We start from the raw sequence: 20754 nt of genomic DNA, 5'->3' as shown, positions 1-20754 counted from the left end.
GATATGTCGGCATGATGGTTCTCTCTCCCGTGAATGAATAATCACACGTTGCACGCGGCGACACGGTCTACTCGCTTCTCTTTTGTGTCTCTTATGTCACTCCTCATGTCCTTACATTCGATTTGATCCCAGTGAGCATTAAACATCGTCGAATTTTAATTTTAATTTTAATAGCCAAATATTTCAAAATTGTTGTTTACATTAATGTTATTTTTGTAAGTCAACATAGGAATTTTAAGATGTAAGGAAAAGAGATGTTAGATCGAGTAACGACGTTTCCCATGATTGGAAAAAAAAACATCTTTCCGTTGAATATGGCCAACCCTGTATTTAATACTGATATATTATTAAAGCAGAATACAATAAATAAATATTCATGAAATTAACATATAATGTGATATAATTAAATGTCAGAAAATTTCTTTGAAATCATTTACAGAAATTTAACTCACCATTACTTAAAGAAAGTGATTAATTATTTCTTTTAGGGATTAAAAGCACTATTGTTTAATATTTCTAGTACTCCAAATAAATAATTAATTTCTGTCTTTTAGTAATAAATTGGCTAGTATTAAATTAGTCAGTATTAGATCAATTTAATAATCTTTTATAAGAGATGATCTTGAATCATATTTTTTTAAATAAAATAATCATTAAATAAAACTTTACAAACATTGAATTTTTAATAATTAAGATTTGATAGCCTCATATAATTGGACTACAAATTTTAAATATAATTTGCAGGTATTCGCTTAAATTAAATATGCTTTTAGAATCTAACGTACATTGCGAGAAAATATTTGTCTACGTAACGAAAGATATATCGTTGACTAAAAATTATAAATAATAAATGATTTATTAAGACCGTAATATGAATACACAACAAGTGAGAATATTAAAGCCTATAACGATTAAAACTGGATTTTCAATGCTTTAAATTCAGTATATATGAGTACTATATATGTACATATATATATATCATATTTGTAGTCATTCGAACTGCGCGCCGAATTAGTTTTCCGGACTTATAAACATAATTTAATTACTGTAACAATATTACAAATTAAATTAAATTGACAAGCAAATTTTAATAATTTGATGCCCAATTCAGTATTATATTAAAAAAAGATGTTAATGTGCTAAAAAAAACTAAATAAATTTATTGCGAAAAATATTACCTCGGCTGGAAGTTTTAATAAATCATTATTGTTTGTATACGCTGCCTGAAAAATGCGTTATTGTTCTTACATATCGATTATTGCGAAGCATATTACTCGATGAATATTAAGGCCTCGATAGTCTAAAGGCTTAGAATGTACAAGAGATCCAGGCCGAGTCCCGGCCGAGATAACAGGTAAAAAAGTTTTTTCGCAATAAATTTATTTAGTTTTTCAGCACATTAACATCTTTTTAATATGATACCGGAGCATCAAATTATTAAAATTTGTTTGTCAATTTAATTTGTGATATTATTACAGTATTTAATTGCGTTTATAAGTCAGAAAAACCAATATATATTTTAATATTCTTACTTAAAAATTATAAATAGCGATAAATGCTGAACGCAAGTTCTTTTATAGATCGGCAAGCTCTCTGCACAATTTTTTGCCCTTTTTTGCTATCGCCGATATAAATCAGGACCTAAGTGTTTTCTCCATAGTAGTCCGCCGAAAGCACTTCTCGATAAGAGCGCAGAGCTCAGAGGGTCGGACGATACTTAAAATTCCGGGCTCTGAGCATCTCGAAACGCGCACACTGACCGCTCAATTAAACGTGATCTTTTGTTCCCACGCTACGTTCCCTACGTGGAATCTAGTCGCGATCGCGGGAAATTAAAAATGCGGCCCTCGTACTAGAAGCGGCTTTTTACGAGCGGCCCATAAGAGTGAGAGCGCAGTATTATTTTTACGCGGTCGGACACGAAATTGAATTTTCCAAGCCCTTTCGCCCTTTCAGTGCGTTGCTACAGAGAATCCTATTAACCACAGAAACAATGCAACCTAAATAGCTATATGTACATACGAAGGAGAAAGAGAGAAGAATGGAAGGTAAGAGAGAACTATTCCCGTAGCGCATATGTACGCTCTTCGCCTTCTCGGATTTTCTTAGAATTTCTCTCACGTCGGCAGGCGATTTTAAAATGCATTTAGCTGGCATTTTTTCGATAAATTATCGGAATAAATAATAACACATTCAGTTAAATACCCACTGAAAGAAAAATTGTTGGTATCTGTAATTATAATTATTTACATGTTAACTTTCGAAAACCTGAAGTCTTCGATTTTCTTATCGATTGGTAGGCAACAATATTTTGATGCAGTGATTACGAATATCATCATGAAAGTTGCCGACAAGGTCATTTTTAAGGTCGAATATTAAACTATATTTTTTATATTTTTTCACATTTAATATTACAATAAAAGTGGTCGACTCTCACTTATTTTCTCCTCTGCCAAGGAGCACACGACTTTTCACGCAAAGCAACTCTCTCGTTCTATAATACTTCTTTTCCTCTACCTAAAGGCGGGCGACTTGATTATTGTATTACTGTATTTTGGTATGTTAATAATGTATATGACCATATGAAAATTGGTGATATAAGGCCATTTTCAATGTCAAATGTGAAAAAATGTAAAAAAAATCGGGTTTTCCAAATTTGAGTTTGAAAATGACTTTATCGGTAATTTTTATGATTATATTTGTAATCAACGTACCGAAATACAGTAGTGTAATCGATAGCAAAATCGAAGACTTTAGGTTTTCGGAAGTTTATCTCATTATTATAATTATGATTATTACTGTTATATATATAGTACAATAGTACAATAGTACAATAGTACAATAGTAATAATACCTAATTTATATGTATCTACTTACTATGTATAGTTCTGTCAACAAATATATACATATATATATTGCCAATAATATATATGTTCGACAAGATTATACATGTAATTATCATTACTCACATTACAGCAGTAATAATCATAATTTCGCACTTACTGTAATTATAGTTACAAAATATTAAAAACTTTTTTCTCGATGTGTAATTAAAATTAAATAAAATTGAAACTATTGATAAAAGACATAAAATTGCAGTTGATATATATGTAGTTTTTGTAATGTCGATGTCGACTGAAGATTTGTGACGAATTTCGTCACAATAAATACATAGTAGAATATAAACAACAGTTCACTTGCGTGATAAATATAAATTCAGGGAGAAAAATTCGTATTATAAATCGAAACACAGCTGAAGTAGAAATGCTGAAGATGCAGCCGCGCGCGAAGATCGATTATGCGGCTATTGTGTTTAGCGCAACGCGCGTTATTTTACGGATATGAGAGCGGGCGGTCGCCGGAAATTAATCTTCATCCCACACAATCGTACTGTCGAACTCTGCATCCATTCTATCGGCACGATACGACGACGCTATGTGACGGGGAGTTCATGGGATGTATTCCGTTCATGTATGGATCGAATGTTGATTCGTAACCGGTGAAGTTTCGGCTTAACGCGGCGACGCACTAATGAACGCGTATTCGTATCATCGGTGCTACGCGCGTAAAACCGACGCGGCGACGTATGGAACAATTTCCATATGATAATGACGTCAATGCACAAAGAGTCACAACGCATTAACGCCGCGCGATTGAACACCGATAACTGTTTATTCTGTTGATTCTGAATTGCGAAGCTCACGCATGCGTGCGTGCGTCGGAACGTGCGTGCCACTACTACTTACGCGCGACTATCGACATGTGTAACTAATAATAACAATAGCACTGCTAGACTTAAACTCTCGTCTTAGTGTTCGTTCTCTGATGTTTTTACTTAATGTAACATTAATATACATCAAAATATAAATCTCACATAAGAGTTTTCTCTTGAAACAGAAATAAACGTTCGAGATGTAAACAAAAGGAAATAAAATAAGTGAAACTAAAAAAACTTGAAAAAAAAATTGCGATTGATAACATTTATTCAGAATAGAAATCGAAGAGATGAGATGTTTATAAGAATCAACAATTTATGTGTTTTTTAATGTGAATTTAAATGTTTAATGTAAACGTTTCGATTCACAGTCATTTTCAATAATTGTTTATTCAAAGATTACATGTTCATGCATATCATTTAAAAAATTTGGTTATTGCCATAAGTGGCAATAAAACGAGATGCTTATATATTGAACCAAATTTTTGAATAAACAATTATTATATAAAACGATTATTATATTTTTGAAAATAATGCAAAACTGTAAAACATTTATGTTAAATTTAACTTAATTATTCAGTCATTAAATTTAACGCATGAAAAACTAGTGTTTATTCTTATAGGTATCTCATCTCTTTCTTTGATTTATAATCTTTAAAACCTTTTCATTATTAAAAATGGAGTAAAAAATGCTCGTATATTTTTTTTTTAAATTAACACAATGTCACGGCTTATTTCGAGCTATAATTAAATTAACTTTAAATTAATATAATTAACAGACATTTGTTCTGTTTGTTAATTATATTAATTTAAAGTTAATTTAATTATAACTCGAAATAAGCCATGACAGTGTGTTAACTTTTATTATTATTTATTCAGGCTGTAAAAATAAGAGGAATTAAATTTAAAGGAAGGAAAGATTCAAAGGCACAAAATAATAGAAATTAAGAAATAAGAATAGTTTTAATGCCATTGAAAGAAACAAGTGCATATACAAAAAAATAATATAAATAAAATAATGACATAAATGATATAATGATAAATGATTGAATGCATAATGAAATGAATAATACATTAAATCATTGTTTAAAAAGAAATTAATTCGTGTAAACGCTCTTGAGTGACTATACGGCATTAATGAGTACCTTTCCTGCAATTCGAAGCTACATAGTACACAGCTACACAGTACTCCCAGAATCATCGTAATCGAATTTGCTGAGCAACAGTTGTAAATCATGAGGACCGGCTTGCTCGTGCCATGTGTTTTGAGCGAAAACAGAGAGAAGTAGAAAGGCGATGGAGAGAGAGTGAGTGTGGGCGAGGGAGCGCTACTTGGGGGAGCTATGTATACCCCGTTTTAAGGGTGCAGCAATTGCGAGCGCTACTTCGACGATCGATCACGCTTTCGTACTTCTTCGCCTAGCTAAAAATGTAAAACAGCAAACAGCAATGAAATAAATTACAAAGTGCTTTGAAAAATTTTCTAAGCACGATGAGCTTCATTTATTCAACATAATTAATTTAACAATACCAATAATTGTTTGTTAACAAAAATAGTAATATAATTAATGACAAATAACTAATAGATATTTTAATATCGTCAAAAATATCCGTGCATTTAATTTATAAAAATTATTTATGAAAATATTTTCAAATATATCATTTAATACTAATTATAATATATGGAGAAACTAATTATAATGTGTGGAAAGAAAGGTTTTGCTAAAGTATCTAAAAATTTAATTATATACAGATCTGAAAATAATTTTATAGAACCATCGAATAATTATGTAAACGTTTAAATGTTGCTGACAAGGCTGCAAAGAGTTTTATATTTTAGCAATCAGTTTTCTACATAATTATTTCGATGGTCCAAATAAAATTATTTTTAGATCTGTGTTTATTAAATTTTTAAATGTAATACTTTAGCAAGATTATTCTTTTTATGTTTAAATACAATATCTTGTTTCCTTTCTCAGTCAAAAGTATTGTCTTAAAAATTCGAAGAATACAATGAAAATTTCATGTTAACATAATGACAATTTTATTTCATAATTTTTTTAGTATCTTTCAATTATTGTGAATAAGTCTTTGAAGTCTATATAATCAAGATATCATCTATTGGAATATATAGAATATATGCTTATAGGATGGATTTTAAGTTCATATTATAACTTCAAGAATTCATTCCTCTTTGGATCATTTAAAATCCAAAAGTTGTAATAAAAATCACTTTTTCTTAAATATCTTAAGTTATATGTACCTGACATAAATCCATAAAACATAAATGAACGATCTAATGGATTTATGTTAGAGATATTCCAGAAAACCTGAGATATTCTAGAAATGATTTTTTTTAGAAACTTTAAATTTCTCTACTTTGAAAACTTGATTTTAGACCTGGACGGTAAATAATCTAAAAAAATTTCCTTTTGAAAATATAACATGAACTTAAAATATCCTATATACATATATGTACATTTAAATGTGTTTTTATAATACAAAATTAAATTTTTATCATATATTTAGTTATTCAATTAGCGAGATGATCGCGATTTCCTTGTGCATGAGCCATGAATTTATCTTTATTAAATATCAACGGAGTACAATCGAATTGAAACTCGTAACTAGTTCGAAAGTTACTTCGCCAAGGACATAAGCAACGATATCTGTTCTGTGAGGGGTTCCGATGCGATGAGAAGACGGAGGGTGTTGCCAGGGGATTGCGCTGTGGCAACCTCTTGCTCAAAAGCCTCCCTCGAAAAGCTTAAATCGGCTTCATATCTCAGCCGCGCCCTCGCATCTCTAATCAGATCATTAACCCCGCGAAACGTTCGCGCATGAGGAAGTTCACCAAACAAAAATCCCGATCTTTCGATTTGCTTCTTTGTGAGTAATGCAAAGTCAAGTTTGACACTAAGGAAATGAAGGCACCGCCTAAAGAATATAAAATATATTCAGGGATACTTAAGTCTACTTAATACTCAAGTTTAGAATTGTTAAGAGGGGTACCAGTGAAAAGTTTGGAAATATAATTGTCAAACTTGGAGCCAATTGTAATAAGTTTCTTAGAGAGAGATGTTGTAATTTTAGTATTTTATTGTTATGAAAATATATTATGTGTCCGTATTTATACCTCGCTTTTACCGATAAGTGCACACATTTAAGTGGCACATGCGTTTTCTTGCTAGCTGGATTAAAATCTGCGGTGCTGACAATGCCAGCATCGCAGTCAACAGTGGCAAAAATTTAATCCAACTAATAACCCAGCAGGAAAACAAGTATCGTGTGCCGCCGACTTTAGTATATATTTTATCATACGTGTTATTTACATTATAGAATTTCAAAAATAAACGCGCGCATTTTCAATAAAAGTAAGATATGAATACGGTCCTACGAGTGCAATACTTACGACGCGCAAGTATTATACTCATATATAATTAATATTTATCTAATATTAATAATAATTAATATTATATTTAGCAACTTATAATTATATTTATAATTATTTATAATTATAAATTTAGTAATTTATAATTATGCACAGAAAAAATGTTACGGTTGCCACAATCAGAAATAATGATAATTTTCGCCCATTAATATATTTGGTTATGATAATCGTAAAATGAGCATATGTATCTAACAGCCATTACCATTAAGATATATATACCAATTTTACGATTCTCAATCGTATAATTCTTATATAACCAAAAAATGCATTGATGGATGACTTTTGGTCCTGACAACCATAGCCGTTTTTTCCATATGATTTTAAAAAGTTATGCATAGAGTGAACACGAGACAAGAATAGAGAGAGTATTAAAAGAATAGAGGGAGTGTAGTAAAAAAAGAGATCTTTGTAAGTTTATTTTGTGAGAATGGAATCCCTTTTGTCGAAAGCGAGGTTCTTCAGGACCAAGACAAAGTTGACGAGAGAGCAAATAAATTTCTCAGCACAATAGAAAGCTACCGAGGAGGCTACGAGAATGATTTCAATGGCTCATTCAATTAGGATCTTTTCATCGAGGATTAAAATCTACGAGCTTCCTTTCGCTGATGGTTTTGATTTGTTGTTGCAGAATGGAAGAATCGTCGCGGAATCTGTTGCAACATAAGCACCGGGCCGAACAGCTGAAGCAGGAGAAAACGGCGCTTACACTGTCCTACGAAGTACGTAAGATTTGTTTGATCCTCACAAGTTGTTAAGTAATTCGCTACATTTTAAATCTTATCTAAATATTTTTAAATTTTCTTTATATAAACAAAAATATTATGAGTCCGACACTTGTGACGCACATATTTATCAATTTATAATTATACCTTTATTAGATGCTTATTAGCATAAAAGATTATTAAATTGCTTGAGTATAACTATAAATTATTAGATATATGCGCCATTAGTATTTAATAAAGTAATATTATTATGCTTCTGCTCATGATAGCATTTCAAAACCGAAAAAAGATTTCGGCGCACGATATGCAGAATCAGATATATATATAAATTCACACAAGAAATTTATTAAGATCTCACTTTACTGAATATATGAATTTTTATTTAATTAGATTTATTCTCATTGGTCTAAAAATTTGTATCATATAATTTATAATTGTTTTTTAAAAATTCTTAAAGAATGAACATAAAATAGAAATAGAAGAATACTTTGTAACCTTATTTCAGAATCGGAATTATAAATAAAAGACTAAATGTAATAACTAAGGAAAATTAGATCTTTTAGAAATTGTCATAAATTTGTTTGTAGGAAGTTGTTTGAAATGACATATTAGGTGTTGGAATTAATTCGTAGCGTTTTACAAGTGATGGGAAGTACTTTCATTAATGTATTTTTTAATGCTCATGTGAAATAAATAACATTCTTTCATTAAAAAACGCTACGAATTAATTCCAATACCTAATATTATGCAGCATACTAAAAGCTCTGATCGCCAGCGGACTTGAAAAACTTTTCAGTTTCAAAAAACTGATCAAAAATACGATTTTCAAAAATATTTCAGAAAGTATTCATTTTACCAAAATAAAAGTCATTATCAAACAGAAAGCTGATAAAGTTACGAACAATTTTGTTTTTTTTTTTAATCGTACGATTAATACTTTCCGTGATAGAATTTTTTAATTAATGTTGTATTACAAAAATTTGAAAAAAAATGTTACGATTCCCTTAAAAGTAATAACAGAGATAAAAGGGTTTATTCTACGATTTCTTCAATCAATTTAATTTGAATATTAAAAGATATTCTTGAACAATTTGCGCACCTTGAACAGCGCTTATTTCCTCGAACCTTTTTATCTGTGTTGTATTTTTGGTCATTTCGAAAATGAAACGATTTTCTAGTTTTTCGTAAATATCTCGGATCTCTATCTATTTAACGTAAAATATTTCTTATGAAAATTGGAGGTTACTGAATTCCCTACAAAATCGTTTTTATTCATCCTGTATACATACAGGGTGGGCCATCTATTGGTACGTTTTTAAAAATGCGATCAAATGAGCATACATTGATATTTTTTATTAATTTTTTTTTTGTTGTGAAGCTAAAAGTATCCGCGTCAAGAATGAAAAACGATTTCGTTCATGTGGCTCCCTCTACTGGCCTTACAGTATGCCATTCGGTCACCCCAATTATTAATGACATTTTGGACTACCTCGGCGCCAATTTCACTCAAAACAGTCGTAATATTGTTTTTCAAAGCTGGAATTGTCTCACACTTTGGGCCACAGCCTCAATATTCTCGGGTGTGCGCACTGTCCGAGCTCTGGGACCACTTCTGTCATCCACTAACATCCCTTTCTCACGAACTTTCCTCACCAATTTGCGTATAGCTCCTTCGGTGGGTGCTCTATCACGACCCATATTTCTTTTCGTACAGTTTCGGCGACACAGCACTGACTTTGAAAATAAGTTTTTAAAATTTCAAAACGCTCTTCAAGAGAAAACATGTTGTTTCGTGCCGCGGACGGTATGACTAATAAACTGTCAAAATTTCGGGTCTGTAGCTCGTTCGGTGTTGCCATACGACGAAATTCAAAAACGTACCAATAGATGGCCCACCCTGTACAACTAATAGTTTCAAAAATATGATTTTAATGTTTCCTTTTATTTTTGAACAAAACTTATTTTTTAACCTTTTATGTAAATATCTCAGATTCGGCTATTCCTACGTAAAAAGTACTTATTATCAAATCGAAAGGTTTTTAAATTCTCTACAAAATCATTTTTTATTGAACCTCATATGATGAATAATTGCCGAGATAAATAAATTTTTCCAAATTGTAATACATTTCAATGAATAACTTACTTGTGGCTTATCGTGCAAAAAATGTACATAAACAGTCTTAAAGCTTTTGGAATTAGCTTGAAATTTTTTTTAGCTTCGTATGACTAGTTCCCGAGAGATATTATGTGTACCCTCAATTTACGTTAAAATATTTGTTTATCAATACAAGTATATAATCGAATTAAAAAAAATAATATTCGCATTTTTCTCAAAGTTTATATCCAATCCTAATTACGTATCACTCTCCAAAATTTATTTTTGGGAAAATAATTTCGAAAAAAATTGCCTTTTTTCAACATTTTCTAAAAAAAACGTATTCTCCGTAATTTTTTATAAGTATCTCAGTTTTTAAAGGACTTACGTAAAAAGTAAAATATATCACAAATTAAAGCTTATAAAATTTCCTATAATATGCTTCTTTTTCTTCTTTCTCCGTCAATTTTTGTTCAAGATACAGTTGTTAAAGAATTTTCTGCGATGATTTTTTTGACTGAAAATTATAGTCCATAACTATAAAAACGATGTATCTGGAAAAATATTGGAATAACTACACTTTTTAATCTCTTAACAGATAATATTCCCTTGAATTTGGCGATTGGTTTATATTTTGATTTTATATTTTTTACCAATAGTTTCGGAGATATAACTTCAACAAGTACAGTTTTATTCAGATTACTAATTCTAATAGTACCTAACTATTAAGTTTTTTTTTTTTTTTTTGGTGCCGCAAAGGCTAAGTAGTGTGATATATATGCCTTTTTTGATTCTCATACCTTACTTTCTAAATCTGAATCAGTGGCTAATCACTAAAATATCAGTGCCAAGTATATCACTGGTAATCAAAAAATGAAATGTGAGATTTCTAACCTAGCTACTCTTTATTATGTGCAATAATTAGAAATTCAGAACAAAACTAATGAGAGTCTAACGCTATAAGAGCGAAGAGTTAGGAGATAATACTCAGGTGTTGGCGGTTATCTTCATTTATTGTATCGAACATTTCGGCTCACTTTGGAGTCATCTTCGGCGAAAAAGTAGAAATATATTATAATACATCGTTGAAAGTAAGTCACTCGCAGATTGACAGAAATGCAGTAATCAATACGCTCAAAATTTCAACCGATATTTCAAACGATACGTCAAGAAACTGACACGATATTAATCTGAGGAACGATTTGTTTTAGTTTATATCTTATGAAAATTGTGAATCAATGTTTGTGAACTGCTTTGTTTCCCATTGAGAGTATTGATTACTGCATTTCTGTCAATCTGCGATTGACTTACTTTCAACGATGTATTATATTTCTATTTTTTCGCTGAAGACGATTCCAAAGTGAGCCGAAATGTTCGATATAATAAATGAAGATAACTGCCAACACCTGAATATTATCTGCATCTCCTAACTCTTCGCTCTTACATCAGCGTTAAACTCTCATTAACCTAGTTCTGAATTTCTAATTATTATTTTTAAGATTGAGAGTCTTTATTTATATATTTATATATTTATTTTAATTGTCTTTATTATGTAATCTAACTAATCTTGTTTTAATGCATAAATTCAATGAATATGGTAAGTATTGGAAGATTAAAATTAATGTGCCACTAGTGACTATCCATTTAGATTTAGAGAGTAATCATGAAAATGTGAATATTAACTCTCAGTACACAACTCAAAATAATTTCTATGCATACACAACAGATATTTTTAATCTGACATTTGTTTGTATCTCTGGTTATAATGCATCGATTTTAATTCATTTTTTTTTTAATTGATAGTTTAAAGACTGAAAAACAAGAATTTTTTGGCAAGATAGTCGAAAAAGTTACAAAATTTTGAATAATTTTGCAATAAATAAAAAACGTGCAACTTTCAAAATTAGTTTGGTTATTTCGTTACATATACTGAGATCTATTAAGATTTTTAGGGTTAAATACAATGTAAAAAATTCAAAATGGCTGATCCAAGATAATAGAAAAATTCGAAATAATTGATAATCAATAAATCAATATATGTTTAGAAGGTTTTCATAATTTGTATTTTCGTATTTCTACAAAATGGCTGTTGAAAAAAATGGATAACATAAACTTATTATAAATTATTTTTTAAATATTTGGCTCTTCAAGGAGTTGTAAGTACTAAAATATAAAACAGATGAGTCTATAAATTTGAAACAAATTAGTAAAAATAACGTCGTTTATAATGTGATTCTTTCATGATCTGTTAATTCGCTGATATTGTTGTTGGCATTTATGAATTCCTCATCTGAAGTCTCCTCAGTATCGCCGTCGATCGGCGTCAGTCGATGTCGACGATGACGTCGAATGAGTTCGGACGACTACGATTATATTTTATATTATATAGGGTGTCTAATAATTAACGATAAAACATTCGTATAGCAAAATGAACTAAATTGAATCGAAAGTCCTCTACCATTTTGCAATTCTCGCAATAGTTAACAAGATATTAGCTAAAAATTATCGAATATTGGTCTTCAATAATTTTTTACTCAAATACTATCAACTTTACAGAAAAACTTTACAGTAAGATATAAAAATTGTTTATTTTCTTCTCATAAAACTCTAAGAATTTTTTTCAGAATTTTTTATTAACTTTTTATAATACTGCATTTGTACATCTAGTACTGCATTTTCTTATCGGCAATTTTTACCAACGTGAGAAAATATGATATTAAAGAAATTTTGAAAATTTTTAAATTAATATCTTGTTAACTATTACGAAAATTACAAAATGGTAGAGTTGTCGACTCAGTTTAATTCATTCCGTCGCTATGCAAGTTTTATCGTTAATTATCAAATACCCTGTATGTTTTTAAATATTAGACTGTGTATACGTTAATTTTCACTTACATTTGATTTATATTTTTTTAGTAATATCATATGTAGATATTATAAAAGCCCTTTGACAAACTGACTTTACGTGTTTATGTACGTGTGAGTGTAAAACTTGGAAAATAACACAAATGATCTTTTTGGGTTAAGAATGTTTTAGACATATTTTGAAGATGATAAAATTATGAAAAAATTACAGATTATTACTATATGTACTGTATATACTAAATCACATTTAAAAATAATACGACAAATTTGGTAATGGTTTATTATCTGGATCATAAATTATTTTAATATGTATAGTTTTATGCTCTATAATAAAAATATATGGAAATTTATTATAAAATAAATACAATAAAAAAATCTCAATCTTTTAATATATGTACATTATGTATTCAAGATTATTTACGTAGAGTTACATTGCGATGCATGAACTAGTTGTCCACTAAAATAAACAAAATATTTATTTGTTTTATATTTTTATAACTAATCAGTGAATCGCAATGAAACTTTGCATAAATTATTTTGAATATTTAAATAGACTTACAAAAGAAAAATGTAAATTTTTTTTATTATTTTTTAAATTTTTAACAATAAAAACATTAATAAATAAAATCAATAAACTACAAAAATTTGTTATTAAACAAAAATATAATTTTATTCATACAACTTTTTTATGTATATAAATGTATGTTATTTGAAGTGTAAATATTAAACATACTTCCAAATTTAATTTTCTTTGCAGGGATTATACGTCTAATATATCCTTAAGAGATCTCGAAATCTTTCAAGATTGAATGTACCAATTTTAATCGGACTAGTCGCAATCGAAAGCTCATACTTCGAATATATAAAATTATCATTAAATTTTTTATTATGTTTAGTTTCTGAGATATTTAACCTAATTAAATTTTGACAAAAGAATTCTGGATAAGCTTGGTTATTATACATATAATAAGAATTTATAATTTACTTGTTTATATCATTAAAATACATTACCCAACACGGATAATGTATAAATAAACAAAAACAAAATATTCTTTTTGGATTACGTAAATTCATCTCGGACGTATATCTCGGAAACTATTGATCATGCAAGGATGAATAAAAAATGATTTTATAGAAAATTTAATCTTCAATCTTTATAAGTATTATTTTGTATGTAAAAGTAGCCGAATCTGAGATGTTTATGAAAAAATATTTGAATTGTTAAAATGATCACAAATACAACATTTTTAGACAAATTCTATCACGGAAAGCATTGGTCGTATGACTTTAAAAAAAAAACGAAATTGTAATTTGTAATTTTATCAGCTTTTTTTATAATGATTTTTATTTCGATAAAATGAATACTTTCTAAGACATTTTTTGAAAAACCGCATTATTAATCAGTTTTTAAAGCTGAAATGTTTTCCAAATTCGCTGGCAATCAGGACTTTTAGTATGTTGTGTTGGATCGGAGAAAAAATTCTGTGGTATTTTGTTAGCTCGAAATTATATATATATGTGTAATTATGTATATTATATATATGATAATTATACAATGTATCTTTCGTTAAAAATAATCAAAATTTAAATTTAAAAAAGGGTTTTAAAGCACTTGAAATCTCTATTTTTGAATGATTACTATACTTTTTGAATTTATGTGAATTTTGTAATTTTTATATAGAAAACTATGAGCTGAAAAAAAGAGAAATTTTTCTTCTTACTTTGTGGATCTGTCACGTGCCAAAAAAAAATTTCTGAAAATTTTCAACTTCTGAGAATTATCTATATCATGAAAGTTTGGAGTTTTTTTTACAAAATCGTTTTTTTTTTAATATTTCTACGATTTTTTGTTCTTGAATTATTCGCGAGTTAAGTAAAAAGGAGCATTCTGACTTTGATTGCTCATAACTTCGTTAAAAATTATCGTATTGTAATTAAAATAACAGATTCTTAAATGTTGCTCTATCAAGTATCATGCTAATTTTTAAATGTAAAATATATAGAAATTTGAATTAAAAATGTGATATTACTATTCTTATACATGTAATAAGATTAGAAACAAGACTGTTTATATTAAATACATCACTTTAAATACAAAGCGCTACTACGGTCTGAATGTTAAGATGTTGAACTATTATATATAGTATATTCATTTAAATGAATTAATTTCAGAAATAATAATTGCGTGCCGATATGGTTGTCGGACTTCCAACGCAATCAATCTGAAATATTAATAATCCCCCCAAATTTCCCAAATTTAATCTTAAAAAACTGTAAAAACTTATTGTAAAAAAAATTCCTTATATATGTATATATATATAACCATTGCGCAATGGAAAAATGGTCAGTAATATCACATTTTTGGTTCAAATGTATATTCTATATTTTTTAAATTGGCAATTATATTATTTGATAGAGCAACATTTTAGCTTAAAGAATCTATTTTATTAATTATGTTACGATGATTTTTAATGGATAATTTTATGTGCAATCAAAATCTCTTTTAGAAGAAGATTTGATGCTCTTTTATTTAATCCGCGTGTAACTTGGTAACAAAAAATCATAGGAATATTTTTTAAAAACAAACTTTTAGAAAAAACTTTAAGTTTTCACCTCAGATAGTCAAAAATTTCGCAGCAAATATATTCTGTATTTATATTATTTTTGAGTTAATAAAATTTTGCAGAACTTTTTCCAGCCCAATATAACACGTCATTTTGAATAACTTCCCGCAAACAAATCTTTTATGACAATTTTACCTCCGAAATGTAAAAAAAAGTAATTTTCCTAGGCTATAAAAGTTTATCGTATAATATTTAACTTGTAAAATTTAATAGACATATTACGATGAACGAGCTTCTGATCTTTGTAGACAGTCAGTGTGTGTTGAAACGAAATAGAAGATATTCATGACAAATTTATCTCCAAGATTTGTCCCCATCTTTGTCAATCAAATATAGCATATCATAATACTGCATGAGATGACACGCGAACGAGATAATCGATATTGATACGCGATCAGACGACAATCGAACACTTATTGTTGGGGAATTGCGCGTTGTAAGGTATATGGTTTGCGTGGAAGCCGCAGCGCGATGACAGTCCCGTAAAAGGTTTCCCCTTATCCAATAATACTAGTCTCCTTCACGGCGACATGCCCTTATTGTATTTCACCACGCGAGCACTCTCCGCCTGGATTGTCCCAGGCATTGTTACAAACCCGAATTTTGCTCGGTTCCCATTATTAAACGTCAAGTAGCGTGCCAGGTTCACGGCAGTTTTGTCTCGTTTCGCGCACATCGTATCGACCGGGTCGACTCCGTTCGAGCGATTTAATTCCGCGATTTCAGCCTTTGTGAAGATTTACAATTCTTCTTTTTCCTTTTACGAAGATTTATCTTATTATTGCACTTTTTTTCTGAGGAAATATTTAAATATCGTATGGCACGGCGAAAAATCTCAAAAATTAAATTTAAAAAGTGCATTGTAACTAAAATTCGTTGTATTATATTTAATCAGACTTCTATTGATTGAAATTTTGAAGATTTTATCTTTAAACTCTTTAAAAGATTTATTCAGTAAGATAAGATAGAGTTATTTCGTCAATTTTAACGTGATACGAAAATTTACAAAAATGTGTCTCACATACCTAATTACATTTCGAACATAATGATACTGAACATAGTGTAACTTTTTAAATATAAACAAAAAATTAACATACATCAGTAAAAAATATAAATAATTGATGCAAAATGTATATGTATCAAAAAATCAGTTGGGTGTTATTCCACCTGTTAAGGAGAGTTTTCAAAAAAATGAAAAGTGTAAGAAAATAATTCACGGTTAATAGAAATAATTTTTACATCACCATCCCGAAACTCTGAATACTCAATATAATTTTTATTATGAAATTCGTTCATATACAAAAAAGTTATGGTTTAAATAATTTAAAGATTTCACTATTGAAATAATCATTGAAATGATCATGGAAACGACGATATATTTATCTTCAATCACAAAAGCTTCAATCACAGCAGCAAACAATTTCCCTTTGCCCTTTGGTGACATGCTTACAATTATTATATATTATTCAAACACGACTGCTTCTTAAAAGTGTAGACGTAAGCATTACTCGTAAATATTCAATATGCGTTTAAAAATATAAATGTTAAAAAATCCCACTCTATTTTAAATTATTTACTTTTATTATTTCTATTATTATTTACAATAAGTGCAAAAAGCATTTGTACAGAGAAAATATTTTTTTTTTAAATTTATTTTTAGAAAGTAAATTTTATCCCACAAGAAATGAGTCATCGAATTGATGTCGAATCGATATCAATACGATAATTTCAACACTAATTTGTCGATTCGATGTTTAATTGACGATCATTTCTTGCTGAGTAATTAACAATTTATTCATAAAGAATAAAATATACTGTATATTTCTTAAAATTATATATATCAAAAAGATGTGTATTAATTAGAGAAAATATATCATATAAAAATAAACGAAAATTAAAAATTGTATTGCTTGAATGCTCAAAAAGTATTTGTACAGTCGAGAAATTGAGCTTAAATCTAAAATTAGGAATACATGCGAAGCTCGTTTGTTTAAAATATTGTAGAATGTATTTATCGTATAAACTTATATATATAATTGCTAATTAATGTTTATTTTCTACAAATAAGACTTTTTTTAATTTTATAAAAAAATTTTCTTGTACGAATATTTTTTGCACTCACTGTATATAAATTCCCAAACATCCTTAAAAATAAAATACATATTTTTTGTTTTAATTTTTTTATTTTGATAATATGTATAGTTTGGTCTTTTAACTATAAAATAACAAAAATATCCTTCACAGTTTGATATGTTGTGTTGTCTCTAAAATTTATAAATTTTTTTTATAAAAAATCTTGCTGTGTAAGAAAAATGCATTCATGGATTAAGAAGAGAAAATATCGTTCAAGTACATTTGAAAACTTAATTGATAGAATATCCAAATATGTATAAATGCCATATAAAAACAAAAGAGAGAATTTTTTTTATGGAAAAAAGTTTTCCAGGCAATATATCAATCCATAAAAAATATTTTTATTATTTTATAATTAAAAAAGATCAAATTGTTTTATTAAAATAAAGAAAATTTTCAAAAATTTTTTATTATATTTTTAAGCTAAGTCCAAAAATTTATGAACAGTAATGTGTCTTTCTCTTTTAATTTAATGCAATAATTAATTACTATTTTATTATGTCTCTCTCTTGGAAAATAAATATTTGAAATATCGATTTTTAATATCTTCTTTACATTTTTTTCTATATATATATCATTGCCATAACATATAATATCGCGCTAACTCTCGTAAGTTCACCAAACTTTACAGTTAATACGACAATCGACGCGCTGCACTCCGATTCGCAAAGCGATTCCAGAATTGATGCTACTATTCTATCTAAAAGAATAACGTCGATAAACTCGCTCCCGCGCGCTCGCTTCTCGTTTCAGCAATTCGCGCGACGATGATTTCTGGCATAAAACGCGTCCTACGCCGGGAGACGGGAGTTCAGGTAATAAAGGAAGGGAACAGTAAACGCGGACGTTTACTGCCGATCCTTACGGTGCGCGCGGTATCTTGTTCACGGGCGGTTTGCCCCTAAAAGAGTCGTATCGTACGGGGAGGGAGTATCTTCTTTCCTCCTTTTTTCTTTCCCCCGCAGTAGCGGTAGCAGCGGAGAGAAGAAGGGCAAGAAAGAGAGGCTATATCGCCTGTTCCCTACGACGTAACGTTTAATATCGATCGTCACTCGATCCCCAGGTTCGATGTCGACTGTCGACCCGCCACCGTCTGTCAATGACAAGCTGCGCAATCTCTATGGGAGGCATAGTGTATAACGACGTACGTCTGAATGCAATTCACGAATGTACTTCTATCGCTGCACGCAAATCAGTGACGATCTGCAAAGAAAAACAAATTCTGTCGAATCGAATCACGTGACAAGAGATCTATAGTAGGGAAACGTTCTCGAAGAAATTGAGAAATTAATTCCTGACTAGAGAGAAAAATTGAAAAACTGAGCTTACAAAGTGCAGCAGCATTTGATAATTTAGTGTTTATCGTATTTAAAAAGTATAATATTATAACAACAATACGTTATATAAATTATAGATAAAGCTATACTATTAATATAATATTATATAATATTATTCTGTATATTATTATTAATATTAATTATATTATATTAATATTAATTATATTAATTATATTATACACACGCGTACGCGCACTGTCTAAAACTTTGAGAATGAAGCTTACTTTGAAGAGTAAAATCTTATTCTTAAAAATTAAAAATTGAACCTTTTAACTCTTTTTTAAGGCTGACTCAATTTTCATTTTTAGAGTGAAATTCTAAAGAATTTACAGACTAGATATAGCTATATACTAGAATAATAACTATAAACTATATAATTAATTGGCTGAGAAAGACTAAGTTAAGCGAAAATATTCTTATATTGTATATTTGTTGAAAAATTAGTTTTAATTTTTACTTTCTTTGATTTTAATGTTTTAGTAAACTAGTTTTATTCCTTGACCCAATTTGTATATTTGCTCGTCTCTGATCTCTTTATCACATTTATTATATAAGGTCTAATAATCTTAATCCCTCGCAACTCGCGATCTCGCGTAAAGTATAGCACGATAGTATAGCTGTGCGTAAGTATTTTAGCGCCGAGACACTATCAGTGTCTCCAGATTAATATTAATATAAGATTAACATTCAACTTTTGTTATTAATTTCAAATTAGCTAAATTTACAAAGTCAGAACGTAAATTTGAAACTACAAATGTTCGTATTTTTTTAGCTTTTTCTTTAAGCAACATATATATGGAACTCTACATTGTTGAGAAATAACGCGTATCGACGAGAATTCACGCAGAAGGCGGACGGTCTGCATTTTTACTCTCCCTCAGGTCAAGGCACGACAGAAAATCGTTGGTTTCCTCGCTCGATGCGATGCGGGGGTGTGTAACAGGCGAGGGCCGACTGTTATAAATCAGACACACGCACCCTCTATTAGCACCCCTGTCCCCAACAGGATTCTCCGCGGCACTAATTCAACGTTAAACGCCTTTCTGCTAATAACGACCGGTTATTATTGCCCGACCGCGAGTCGCGAGAGAAACTCGTCGGCAACGTCGTGTCGCCAATAAACAATGCATCCGATCGCTCTTAGAAATGTTTCTCGAAACTCGGCCTTTCCGCCGTTTAAAAGACCGAGTCTTAATTCAAGGCAAATAGCAATAAGAAAAGCGAACCGGTCACGAACCTCACCACCACATAATTGCTTCCGTTTGAGAATGAAAGTAAAGAGTGACCCTGCAGTGACGGGTTAAAGTTTTTAAAAACCTCGGTTATAAACTGAGGTCCCCTATCCGATAGTACTGAAAACCAAACATTTTCCAACTTTAGTAAGAGCGATAGTGCAAGCATGTTAACATGAAAATATTAAAAAAAATAGCTTTAAAAAAAAGCTTTAATTGTTCTAGTATACGTTTAGCAAAATGACTTTTATGAGACACATTAAAAAAGTTAAAAATGTAGACGTATACGAATTTATACATTCTTTGAGAAAATAAATTATACATAGGCCTTTGATGTATACTCGATAACGATGATAGATACAATTCCGATACATAGAAAAATGCAGCAGATTAGATGGTAAAATATAGCATAACATTTTTAAAATTGGCTGCTGCAACCAATTAAAAATCAGCCAATCTTTTTTTAATTTCAGTGCACAAATAATAATAATTACTTGTACAAATATTTCAAAAGTCCATCCACAAATGGCACAAATCTATCATGTAAGCTCATCACAAGCATCAAATTTATCAAAATACA

At 29.5% G+C, this 20754-nt stretch overlaps 1 protein-coding gene across 6 annotated transcripts in view; it reads left to right on the top strand.

Annotated features, from left to right (window-relative positions):
* The window catches only part of LOC105143172 (uncharacterized), a 422981-nt gene that overhangs the window by 364393 nt on the left and 37834 nt on the right, over positions 1-20754 (top strand). For all 6 annotated transcript variants that reach the window (XM_087411822.1, XM_087411820.1, XM_011051259.2 and 3 more), the window contains one exon: positions 7795-7885. In XM_087411822.1, the coding sequence (XP_087267948.1) occupies positions 7795-7885 (91 nt within the window). The remainder of the gene's footprint in view (positions 1-7794; positions 7886-20754) is intronic.

This window comes from Acromyrmex echinatior, chromosome 12, assembly GCF_024713525.1.
Source record: "Acromyrmex echinatior isolate Ae372 chromosome 12, ASM2471352v2, whole genome shotgun sequence".
NCBI classification, from domain to species: Eukaryota; Metazoa; Arthropoda; class Insecta; order Hymenoptera; family Formicidae; genus Acromyrmex; species Acromyrmex echinatior.
The sequence above is the reverse complement of the archived record's forward strand: the minus strand, read 5'-3'. Positions and strand labels throughout refer to the sequence as shown.